At 32.4% G+C, this 12,448-nt stretch overlaps 2 protein-coding genes across 3 annotated transcripts; one reads left to right on the forward strand and one right to left on the reverse strand.

The window, feature by feature from the left end:
- Positions 1–678: 678 nt before the first annotated feature.
- Positions 679–3,017, reverse strand: LOC140956202 (ent-kaurenoic acid oxidase 1-like). Of its 2 annotated transcripts, none has more exons than XM_073412835.1 (6): positions 2,916–3,017; positions 2,641–2,712; positions 1,646–2,055; positions 1,458–1,544; positions 1,055–1,173; positions 679–861 (listed from the first exon to the last, which is right to left on the reverse strand). In XM_073412835.1, exons 4-6 carry the CDS (start codon positions 1,521–1,523, stop codon positions 771–773), a joined length of 276 nt encoding a protein of 91 aa, XP_073268936.1. In that variant the 5' UTR covers positions 1,524–1,544; positions 1,646–2,055; positions 2,641–2,712; positions 2,916–3,017; the 3' UTR covers positions 679–770. The 2 variants fall into 2 exon arrangements, with proteins under 2 accessions (XP_073268936.1, XP_073268935.1); XM_073412834.1 differs by having other exon boundaries at positions 2,243–2,712; positions 2,874–2,986.
- Positions 3,018–4,424: 1,407 nt separating this feature from the next.
- On the forward strand, positions 4,425–6,839 carry LOC118049499 (protein NRT1/ PTR FAMILY 2.11-like). Its single transcript, XM_035059498.2, has 4 exons — positions 4,425–4,613; positions 4,690–4,907; positions 5,099–5,664; positions 5,760–6,839. Exons 1-4 carry the CDS (start codon positions 4,535–4,537, stop codon positions 6,655–6,657), a joined length of 1,761 nt encoding a protein of 586 aa, XP_034915389.1. The 5' UTR covers positions 4,425–4,534; the 3' UTR covers positions 6,658–6,839.
- The last annotated feature ends 5,609 nt before the right edge of the window (positions 6,840–12,448 follow it).

The following is a 12,448-nucleotide window of genomic DNA, read 5'->3' on the forward strand; positions in this document are numbered from 1 at the left end:
AGTGAAAGTGGTTGACACAATCTTACCTTCACAGCATGAGCAGCAAAGCTTCACAATCTAACTTGTTAGTTTGTGTATGTAGTCTAAGGCCCAAAAAAGTTTCTTTTTTAGCAATTTTCTTCACATTCCAGCCCATTTTGATGACTTTTAAAGATTAATTTTAATCCTCATATGTGATCTATTTATTGTTCAAATAATTTTGTGATTTGTTTTATTAATTTATGAATTGCAAATGGTGTTGACGAGTATATTATTTTGGATTAATTCATGATTTTTCTTTTCATTTTTTTATTATATTCATTTATATTAATTAAATTGCTGGAAAAATTTATATAGAAATAAATATGTGGATCCTTGAACTAAATTAACGAGATATTAATTTATTATTTTTAAAATTATTATTTCTTTAATTTTTCATTCAAATCTTCATTTTTTTTTTTATTTCAGAGTATATTATAGAAAAATTAAACTAAAAAAAAATTTAGATTCGAACCTGGTTTTCATAATTATATTATAAATTTATTTTACTTGTAATAATTAAACCAGAATTATATTTTGAAGATTTGAAGAGCAAACATTTTTGTGGCTGTATGTATTGCGAGTACGCATAATACTAGAAGACAGTTGACGTACGTAGGCTTCCTTAATCTGCTACACCGATAAATCCTTTTTAGCCAGTCTCACAACCAGTAAATTGACTTATTATTATCTGATAATTTAGTATTATTATTCAATAATATTATACATTACAAGTAACAAGAAAGAAATTACTAAATCTTGTCGAATACAATCTCAACCCCATCAACTGGCATTTGATGTGAAAGATAATTCATGTCAGCATCAGGATCAAGCAGTTCCCACCTGAAATTTCATTAGAAAGAGGGTGTTCATGTTATGGCAAGGTGAGAAGAATACATGTCATTAAGGTAGGTTTGCATCATCGTACATAACAGAACTAAGAACATAATAACAATACAGTTAATTGTTTCTATATACCAACATTCATAACGTTTAACAAAGCATGTGACTAGTGAAAAAAGATTTGGTTGCTTACTTGTATCCTACAGACAAATGATGTAAAAAAAGTGCCAGTTGTAGGCGAGCAAGCATGTTTCCTGGACAGATTCTAGATCCATTACCAAAAACTTGATGTGTTCCAGGCCTTGCCGGTTCCTATGTAAGAAAATTGTTGTAATGATAAGCCAGGCATAATATTCAGCTTTCTCATGTAATTTGCAATTTTGAAACTTACATTCCATCTGTCTGGGTACGTAGGATCCTCAAAGTTTTCAGGATTTGTATGGAAGTATCGAGCCCAGATAATCACTTTCCAAATCTTCGGTATCTTATAACCTATGTGTATAGCCATTGATATTTATCATCTATTCGATCAATTCAACTATCCTCCAGAACTTACCAGGAGAAAAAGAGACCAAAAAGCTAATGATCAGAGGTACCTTTATACTCAACTTCTCTGGTGGCCATTCTAAAAACAAACGCTGCAATGATGGCCAATTGGCCATTCTTATAGTTTCTTCCGCCACCTGCTTGAAGAATATAGAGCGAGAGCTAAGTAAGATGATAGTTATTAACAGTTAAAGACAGGGAACGGTGTACCAAACCTAGCTACTTAATGCATCCATACCTTGTTTGTGTACTTGAGTTTAGCAACATCGATCTTCACCTGTGTAATGAAATCTCCTTTTTTGTTCTTGCATGGAGCCGTGTTCTCCTCCTATAAAAAAGAAAATGTCAAACGAAGAAAACTGCAATTTCGTTTGCGAAAATCTAGCTATTTCTTCTTGTACAAATCATACCCGTAGCTTTGCGAGGACAATAGGATACTTGGCAAGATAGTAAATAGCCCACGTTGAAGCAATAACAAGGCCAACAATGTTGTCTAGAACCTCTTGATCACTTAATTGACTTCCTTCATCGTCTTCAATTTGCATCAGTCCAATATCCATTAGATCATTTGTCTTCCTTCTCAGACTCATGTTGCCTTTTCTTCTTCTCAAGTTCCCCTCTGAATATTGCGTCAAGCTTCTTCTTGCACTGTCACAGCGAACACCATAGATAGATATATGATAGATTATATTATAATATTCCATACTTTATCCTCCTTATGACAAATCTAAGCCTTTACAGATATTTGGAGAGTGAGTCACATAAGCAGGAAATTGACCTCTTAAGCAGGTAAGGCCAGGTTAAAAGAGAACTAGTTTATTGAACGGGTTTGAACCTGCAGAACATGGCGATAGGCAGTTCCAGGAATGTTCAATGGGTAAGCTCTAACTCAACGGAGCAACCCCCTAAACAACTCATCTATGGCATCCAACAGTTGTCCCGTTGCAAGCCTACGAATTATTTCCCAATGTTCTCGAAGGTTACCGGATAATTAATTGTTATAATTAAGCGCACAAATCAATATATACTCCCTTGAAATATATATTGATTTGTGCGCTTAATTATAACAATTAATTAACAGGTACACACACACACACACAGAGCCAATTAAGGATAATATGAGTAGTAAATCAAATGTGAATTTTGACGGAAGAAAATCATAAAAGTAAACTTGTGGGTCCTAAAACTTAACAGAACTTTTTAGTTTTTTCTTTTTATAAAAATGGATCTCACCTTTTTAATCTCCTTGTAAGTATTGATTCTACGCTTATCGACCCATGATTGGAGGGCAGCCACAATCCTCGGCTGTAAGAGAGCATGGAACATCGTTAATAATAAAGAATTAACATCATAGCGGTTAAACTCACGAGTTAATTCGTAAAATTATAAAATTTTATGAATCAATCAATAAATTCAACTAAACTCGGTAAATTCAGAGAATTAAACTCGGTAAACTCGGAGTTTACCGAGTTTGATAAAATTAACAATTGTGCCTGGTTGGCTGCTACCTTTCAAAACTTATGAATGTATGGCAGAGAAGGGGGGTTAGGCGTGCAGATTTTAACAGCTGTCTCCCTTTCTGTTTTTGTTGCAGATTTCTCTCTCTTTCTCGGGAGCAGTAAGAAGTGGAATATATTTATTATTTTTTTTACTTTGATATGTAAATATTAAGATATTTTAAAAAATATTTTTATTATAATGTCAAACAATTATTTAATATCAATAGTTTTTTTGTATCTAATAATCTTTTTTTTTCTTTGGGAGTTTATTTTTTATTTTAAATTTATTTTTAGTATTTTTTTATTTTTTTAATATGTTGTTATTAAAAATAAATTTTATAAAATAAAAAAATATTTTTTAATATATTTTTTAACAAAAATATATTTTAATAAATAATAGCTACATGTGAAACACTACCTTATCATCAATAGTCTTTTGGACCTAATAATTGCTTTTATTGATGTGTTATATCTTTTTATTGGTGAAAACAATGTGGAGATTACTACAATACTGCTACATCATATATAACTCCAAAACCCGTCTTTTTTTTTTTATTGCAATTCCTGTCGGAAGCTAAAGCTGAATTTCCAAAACCAAAAGTAAGGAAACACCCAACTCTCTGGACCATGAATTATGGCTTTCCTATTTACTGCGGCGATAAAGAATTAAATTATTATTATATTTATTTATTTATTTACTTTTTTTTTCAAGTGTAGGTAACCTTAAGGGATTGCGGGTTTTTTTTCTATCAATTGAGGCCCTTCCCTCATCACCCTATAAGAATGGTCTACAAGATTCATAACTACTCCTCTTATTATAGGATGTTTACATAGCCATGCTCTTGTTTTATATATATTGGGTTTGTATCATGATAAGAATGGACTAGGTGTATGGTTAGTTTGTTTGCTCATAAAACAATGACTGATTTCTATGTAAACTAATATAGTTATTTCTCTAATATCAAACATGATGAACTAATTTGAGCCTTTTACTTTAGTTTTGTGAGTTATTTATACATGCTTCCATAACTCAAATATTTGGATTGATTACATGATTAATTTGAATTGGTTCTTGAATTGTTTTCATACTAGCAAATTATTTGTTTTAAATTTATTAATTATTAATTAATAAAAAATTACTTAAATTATATATGAATTTATATTTGAACTATGCATTTTAAGGTATTTGAAATTATATATGAATTTTTATTTGAATTGTTTATTTTAAGGTGTTTGAACTCCATATGAAATAAAAAAAATTTACAATCTGAGTTATTTTATAATTTTTATACCGTGTTAAAAATATATTTTTGACAACCTCGATTAATATCAGTATTCTGCACCTCCAGAATCTTTACAACTCATAAAGAAAATTATTTGCTTATTTATTATTTTGTTTAATTTGCATTCACACATCTGGAACATGCATTAAATGAAGATGTTGACACCTTGTTTGTCACTGCAAATTTGGTCAACATTGCTGGCCCTTTGCAAATTGGAAATCAACAATATCATCACATTAAGCACCCCACAATTATTTACCAAAAGAAAAGCAACTCTCCACGTATCTTCTCCTAGATAGCTAGTATTGTAAACACAGTAAGGAGAGAAAATCCAGTGGATCAAGGATGGATAGCATGATGGAGCAGCCTGCAGATGAGCATCGTGAGAACTACAGAGGAGCAAAAGCCATGCCTTTTGTCATAGGTAAGGCCTAGGGGTGTTTTTCTTCATTTCTTAGTTGGATTTTTCACCTAGATGGAGTAACATATAACAAATGCAGGAAATGAGACATTTGAGAAGCTGGGGAGTACAGGAACCTTGTCCAACTTACTGGTCTATCTTACTACCGTTTTCCACATGAAAAGCATTACAGCTACAACTCTTGTAAATATCTTCAATGGTACCACCAACATTGCTACATTATTAGGAGCCTTCCTCTGTGACACTTACTTTGGTCGTTACAAGACACTGGCATTTGCTTCCATAGCCTCTTTTCTGGTACAAATCAATTAACACTACTATTATCGCTATTGAGGAGCCTCTCAAACATATAGAATCAAGCATACATTCATATAACATTTGATAGAGTTCACAAAGTAAGAGCATAAAGCATCGATGGTGTTAGTCTTAAACTCATCCTGATGCAACTAATTTGATAGAGATCAATGTTTTTCTGTTGTGTTTTGAAGGGGATGGTGGTAATAGCACTAACAGCTGCAATCTCAAAGCTACACCCACCCCGATGTGCAAGAGGAACACAAGACACTGCTGCATGTCCTGCAATAACGCCATGGCAAATGACTTTTCTATTAAGTGGCCTCGGACTACTTGTAATTGGAGGTGGCGGTATTAGGCCATGTAACTTGGCTTTCGGTGCAGACCAGTTTAATCCCCAAACCGAATCAGGAAGGAAGGGAATCACCAGCTTCTTTAACTGGTACTACTTCACCTTCTCTTTTGCCATGATGATATCCTTGACTGTCGTGGTGTATGTACAGTCAGATATCAACTGGGCTTGGGGGCTAGCAATCCCTGCATTCTTGATGTTCTGTTCATGCGTGCTCTTCTTCGCTGGTTCGAGGATTTATGTCAAAGTTAAACCAGATGGAAGCCCCTTAACAAGCGTGGTGCAGGTAATAGTGGCTGCAGTCAAGAAGAGGAAACTCGAGCTACCGGAGCAACCATGGCTCTCCCTTTTTAACCATATCCCTGCTCGTTCCATCAACTCCAACCTTCCCTATACTGATCAATTCAGGTAATTAATTAACAAAACATTGCTTTCTATATGCTATCTAATTAATAACTCTTTATTGTTACTATAGCAATATGATGATGATGTATGCTTGTCAGATTTCTCGACAAAGCTGCAATCTTGACCACTGAAGACCAAATTATGTCAAATGGGTCAACAGCCACTCCATGGAGACTTTGCAGCTTGCAACAAGTAGAGGAAGTAAAATGCTTGTTGCGAGTGATTCCCATATGGGCTTCAGCTCTCTTATATTATACTGGTTTAATTCAGCAGCAAACCTATGTAGTCTTCCAGGCCCTTCAATCCAACAGAGGCCTTGGCAATACTAATTTCAAGATTCCAGCAGCTTCATATGCTATCTTCTCCATGCTTGGTCTCACCATTTGGATACCTATATACGATCGCCTGATAGTTCCATGGCTAGCCAAGTACACTAAGAAAGAAGGTGGAATCACAATCCTCCAAAAGATGGGCGTTGGCATGGCTCTTGGAATAGTCACAATGCTTATATCTGGCATGGTGGAAGAGAGAAGAAGAGCTCTGGCAATCAGTAGCCCAGTAGGGGTGGACTCGAGAAGTAATGTCAACGTATCTTCTCTGTCAGCATTGTGGTTGGCACCTCAGCTGATACTCATAGGAATTTCTGAGGCATTTACAATTATAGCACAAATTGAGTTGTATTACAAGCAATTCCCAGAAAACATGAGAAGCATCGGTGGGTCTTTATCGTTTGTTGGTGTTGCAGTATCTAGTTACCTCAGTGGATTCTTGATATCCATGGTTCACCAAATAACTAAAAGGAGTGCTTGTGGGGATTGGTTGCCTGAAGATCTTAGCAAGGGGAGATTGGACCTCTTCTACTACCTGGTTGCTGCTCTCGGAGTCGTAAATATGGGCTACTTCATAGTTTGTGCAAAGTGGTACAAGTACAAAGGAAATGGTGGTGCCACCACTACTCTTGAAATTGGCGAGAACCTCATGTTTAAAAGAAATTAGGTTACAATGACCCTGTAGATCAACTCGCAGTAGCTCCTCTCAAAAGATCCTGTATATGAGCCTCTTCTTTATAATAAGAAAAAAAGAAACGAAAGAAATTAGGTGCCATGTTGTTTTGATTTTTTAGCCAGAGGCAAATAACTTACTACTATAATAAAATAACTGAACACGTTTATGCTGTATTACTACTACTCTGCTGAAACAACTGAACAGGTTTACGAGGCATGTTGTGCATTTTAAGTGTTTCTCAACTGCAACATTTAATTGATGTTGTGTTTTTAAATTATTATTACCAATTAAAATCATGTTTCATAATTATGATATCAATTAAATTTTAGTAGTTTCCTGGTCATTCCAAGAAAATCCAGCAATAATTCCACAAAAATCCAATAACAAAATTCTCCTGCATCTAAAATTTAACAAAAAATTGTTCTTATGAGATTTTTTTTTTATCTTCCATTTAATTTAGCTAATGATTTTAGAGAGTAAAAAAAATTTCAATTTTAAAAAACTTGGGTTGGAGTTTTCTTTATTTAGAAACAATAACCAAAATTTTATCCCGTTTAAAAATACATGTAAAAAGCCACAATAATTAAATTCTCAAATTTTATAATCACAAGTAGCTTCAAGAAAGCAAGTTGAAATCCCATAATATATCAACATAACTTACCTATCTAATTATGTCTATGTCACCTATTGGATGATCTGGACTCATCAATAGCACGACTACATCTTGCTTCTACTTCTGTATAGATGGCCTCATTCTTTGCTATTGCACCCTCAAAAGTAACCTCTCTTCAAAGTTATTAAGTCCATTATGGTAAATATTGAACCACCGATACACACAGATGTATCTTTCGTGTTCTTCATCAATATTACTAAGCATAGTTGTGGCCTCTTGACCCTCCATAGCAACAAGGCAATCCAATATTAATAAAATATTAATGTTAAATTAACATATCGATAAATAAAATGCATTTTTTAACATGAAAGATTTAATTACATGAAGTATTTTGAATCAATTAGGCATGTTGCTCATATTGCATGTAATGTAAGTGGAGAAACTTGCTCAAGGGTCCAATGTAACGACTCAATATGTGATAGTCATGTACTAAGTCATATACTCCTACTCTATAATCACATGATGCACTCTATAAATATCTCATTCTTTCATGAATCTCATTGTAATACATATGCTTTATGTCGGCTTGACTAGTCATAATCATCATTTTTACCCCTATAATTTATAGCGTGCAATGCATCACTCGTATCAATGTCGACTAGAATGTGTTGTTTATAGTTGCATTGTTGCATTATCTGATTCAGGCAATGTAGCTCAACCATTTTAAAAAATATCAACAGGACCACTAATGTTCACATAGTCATCCCACTAGTGCAAATAGCTGAAGTAACTGTCAATATTTCATCCTCATAAGGCATTCACATGACATGTAGAAGATAAGTTTTTAAAATATTAAACAACAGTAATTTGGTGAAGTTAAATTTGTTTTCTTTAACAAATAGTTCAAAAAATACTTGGATAGATTATTACATATCTAGCTCGCTCTGATAAAATGACAACACATATGTTGGATTATTATCAAATATTCTACTATCACATCACCTAGCATTACAAATATGGCAATTTAATTGTATTTTTAAAGTTACAATCAGACAATATAAATGAATACAATTGCAAAATAACATTGCAATACATGCATCCTAGTGGAAGTTGAAGTGTAACCCTCACAGTCTAGACAATCATAAGTGACAATCTAGGCATTTGAGGCTGACCCACATGAAGATGCTTCTAAGACCATAATTGTTATTAAATAAAAAAAAAAACATGTTGTTTATTTCATGTTAACAACAAACATTTAAAATGTAAATATTTATTTTAAATTATTTGATTCATACATGTCGAAGTAGCAAACATCCCCTAAAATGTTTGGTCATCTTTATGCATGCAAGACACAAATGTCTGTACAGACATGCCAATACAACAGATCCCTAGCTATATATAAGAATGACATCAAAATCATCCAGATGCGTTAGATAAATTAAAGGCACATATCTACTCATGAGGTCTATAAATAATGCACCGTCAAGCAGATGTAGTATATATGCTTTGATATATCTACATAACATATTAAAATTAACATATTGATTCACATTTACTTAACAAATAATCAACATACTCAATTATAATTTAATGGATACCTCCGGAAGACATCGTTGTTAACATCATTTGATGGTATTATAAATGTCTCTTTAATGCATTTAAAACTTATTCTACCCTTTTTCAATTCAAAATGAGGGGCTTGTAATCCAAATATATGCTCATATAATGTAATTTGATTACACTCCAATAAATATGGTTGTTCGTCCATTAACAGGAAGTGCAACGTCATGTAGTGTCATCTTTTTGTGCCTAAGATGAAATGTATGTGTCTTACATCTCCATTGTTGAATTAGTTCATGGATCAAGCCATGGTCAAACTTGATGTAGTTTACATAATTGATGTGTAAGAAATCAATCTGCAACACATATGGTTGAACTCATTCATGTAGTTTCATCCACTTATGAGTCTGATAATAAATCATGACCTCATCCTACATAACCATCTAAAATATAATAACATAAAAATATAATACCCTTAATGTTAAGTAATGAAAATAGTTATTGAAATTAAATATACTTTCAATCCCAATAAAAACACCTTTTGATCGATGTTTATCCTACAATTGCATGACAGGAGTGTTAGCAAGCCTAGTAGGTATTGTGACTCAAACTCTATATGGAAATAATCATGCTCTCCGAGAATGCTAGCGTCATAATATAGATGCCTAACATAAGAAGAAGATTCACCACCTCGTGTGCGCATCACCTATATAAGAGTATTTGTGTTTAATGTGAAATTAAATAGATTAATATACTAATGAAAGATGTCATAAAATATTTTAACTCATTTTTTTTTGTCATACATACATTGTTGAATATGACATGTTTTCCTATTATAGCCTATTTCATTGCACACATCGTATCAATAATGTGTATGATCCTCTTTTGCATCCATTTCATTATGTAAACGAGTATACCTTCATCGACCACACTCTAGTTTCCATTTAGATAAGTCTGCTTCAAATTGAGGTCCTATGTAGTCATTCAATTCTAACTCATCTAGTAATGGACGACATGTTATATCATTACTAATTTGTAGCTCTAAATCGTTTAATGATCATCAACAAACTGTGTAAAGTCTAAATGATTCTCAACATAACATACAATAACATGTGAACATGAAAGTTGGTATGTTTATCATTTACCAGATGTGCATGTTCTGTCATTCAATCTAACTACCCATCTGATTGATTTTATAACACCCGATTTAAAGTTGGTATTAACCTGGAAAACCCATTGTTTAGAATAGAACAATACTACAATATGATCTCTTGATCTATCTCTACTTATTGTCAATTCAACCTGAATTGATGAAGGCTAAATTATTCAATGTTGAATAAAATCATTTGTTTCATGTCTCCATTTGACCCAATAACTAATACAACTATATAATGTCAATTGCATTAGAGCTAAAATAGTATATATACTCTATGTTCCTAAGAAAAACATTGTTTTTTCAATGTGAAATTTGAAGCCCTTTTGTATACATACTCTATGTTCACAAGAAAAAAATATAAGTTTTTTCAATGTGGAATTTGAAACCCTTTAGTATATATACTCTATGTTCCTAAGAAAAAAATTATTTTTTCAATGTGGGATTTAAAGTCTTTTTGTATATATACTATAAGTTCACAAAAAAAAAATTATGTTTTTTCAATGTGAGATTTGAAACCCTTTAAGTTAAGTTTTTTCAATATGAAATTTGAAGCTCTTTCGTATATATACTCTATGTTCACAAAAAAAAGTTTTGTTTTTTTCAATATGGAATTTGAAGCTCTTTCGTATATATACTCTATGTTCACAAGAAAAAAGTTTTGTTTGTTCAATGTAGGATAAAAAAAATTTTGGTTTAAATACTTCAACTTAAAAGGATAACATAATATCTTTTCAATATGAGATTTGAAACCCTTTAATATATACTTTATATTCCCAAGAAAAAAAAGTTATTTTTTCAATGTGAAATTTAAAGCCCTTTCGTATATATATACTCTATATTCATAAGAAAAATGTTATGTTTTTTTAATGTGGGATTTGAAATCCTTTAGTATATTTACTCTATGTTCCCAAGAAAAAAAGTTATTTTTTCAATGTGAGATTTGAAACCCTTTCGTATACATACTCTATGTTCCCAAGAAAAAAGTTATTTTTTCAAAGTGGGATTTAAAGCCCTTTCATATATATACTTTATGTTCACAAGAAAAAAGTTACGTTTTTTCAATGTGGGATTTGAAGCCTTTATATATATATATATATATATTCTATGTTAAAAAAAAGTTATTTTTTCAATATACTCTGCCTTATATTTTCTGTTTTCTTAGAAAGGGAATCATATAGCCAACCCTATTATGTGTTTGTTGGGTTGCCCCTTAGCTTGATCGAGCTCCTAAGTGTTCAATTTGGGTTTTCTTTGGGGATGAGGCCAAAGAAGATTTGGTTATTTATAAAGAGTTGCTTTCATGGAGAATTTTTGAAATTTCAAAGCTATTCCAAACACAGAAATTATTTGATGTCGATTGAAGACAAACTCATTTTGCAGAAATTCAAGTGATTTCTATAGACAGGTTTTCATAAGTGTTGAAAACTTTTGTTTTGTTTTTGGTGAAAATATAAAATGATGTTCTAAGCATTTATTTTGCTTGTATGAATAATAACTTGTTTCACATGAGAAAGCATTGCCTACTAATCCAAATTGCTTGCATTTGATCAGAAAGGGATTGATTGGGCTTGTACGTAGGTTTTGGCTCTTGGTTATGAAGAAAAATGATATTTGTAGGATCAAAGGGTGTTTATGGGATCTTAAGACTAAGAATTACTAGTGTTTATTTCCTAACCTTCTTTTTTGGTTCATGGATTCCTTGCAATTGAATTGAAAAATGGTGCGGCCCCTTAGGTTTGGTTTTTTTTTTTTAGGTGTGAGCATCATCATATTAGTTATTTTTATGGTGTGCTTAAACCTTTTAGACCCTTTGGTTTTTTATGCACACCTAGTTTGTTTGGGCACCTCTAGTCATTAAAGATATTTTTTATTGTGCCCGTCAACTTTGTTTGGGCACTTTTAATCATTGAGAATTTTTTTTTCATGCCCCCTAATGTGGGGTGTGATCCTAGCCAAGGTATTTTTCTAAAAAAAGAAACATTATACTCAAAAGGAGACAGACTATAAGGGATTTTTTTAGAATTTGTGAAGGATGACCAAAGATGGTCTTTATTCATTTCAAACACAAGCACTTAGGATCGGTAAACTTTGCTTTCTTTTATGTGAATATAGAAAATGGTTTCTCATTATTCATGCAGCTAAAACTCAGCTTTGAAGTCATCTCATGACGTTTGAGTTGTTCTTCAGGTTTTCTAGATGTTGGGATATCACTTGAATTTCAAGAACTTGTTTGTTAGAACAAACACCAATTTGATTTCTGTTTTGTATTAAAACTTTGATTTCCCAAAAATACTTATGAAAACATGGGGATCATGCGTAGTTTAGAAGGAAAGAGGATAACATTAAAGAATTCTTGGTACAATGGTTTTGTGATTGAAAGGTATGCTTGTGTAAGTGTGTATTTACATGAAACAAAAACAAATGAAGGCACATCATGAACACAAGAAAACACA

Source organism: Populus alba, chromosome 12 (genome assembly GCF_005239225.2).
Source record: "Populus alba chromosome 12, ASM523922v2, whole genome shotgun sequence".
Taxonomy (NCBI): domain Eukaryota; kingdom Viridiplantae; phylum Streptophyta; class Magnoliopsida; order Malpighiales; family Salicaceae; genus Populus; species Populus alba.

Bases quoted from the DNA above. Each gene is read 5' to 3' on its own strand.
- LOC140956202 (XM_073412835.1), bottom strand. From the start codon at position 1,523: ATGGCCAATTGGCCATCATTGCAGCGTTTGTTTTTAGAATGGCCACCA. The intron at 1,174-1,457 runs GTACCTCTGATC...TTTCTTACATAG, and splicing joins CAGAGAAGTTGAGTATAAAG to GAACCGGCAAGGCCTGGAAC. The intron at 862-1,054 runs GTAAGCAACCAA...ATGAAATTTCAG, and splicing joins CATTTGTCTGTAGGATACAA to GTGGGAACTGCTTGATCCTG.
- LOC118049499 (XM_035059498.2), top strand. From the start codon at position 4,535: ATGGATAGCATGATGGAGCAGCCTGCAGATGAGCATCGTGAGAACTAC. The intron at 4,614-4,689 runs GTAAGGCCTAGG...TAACAAATGCAG, and splicing joins AGCCATGCCTTTTGTCATAG to GAAATGAGACATTTGAGAAG. The intron at 5,665-5,759 runs GTAATTAATTAA...TATGCTTGTCAG, and splicing joins CCCTATACTGATCAATTCAG to ATTTCTCGACAAAGCTGCAA.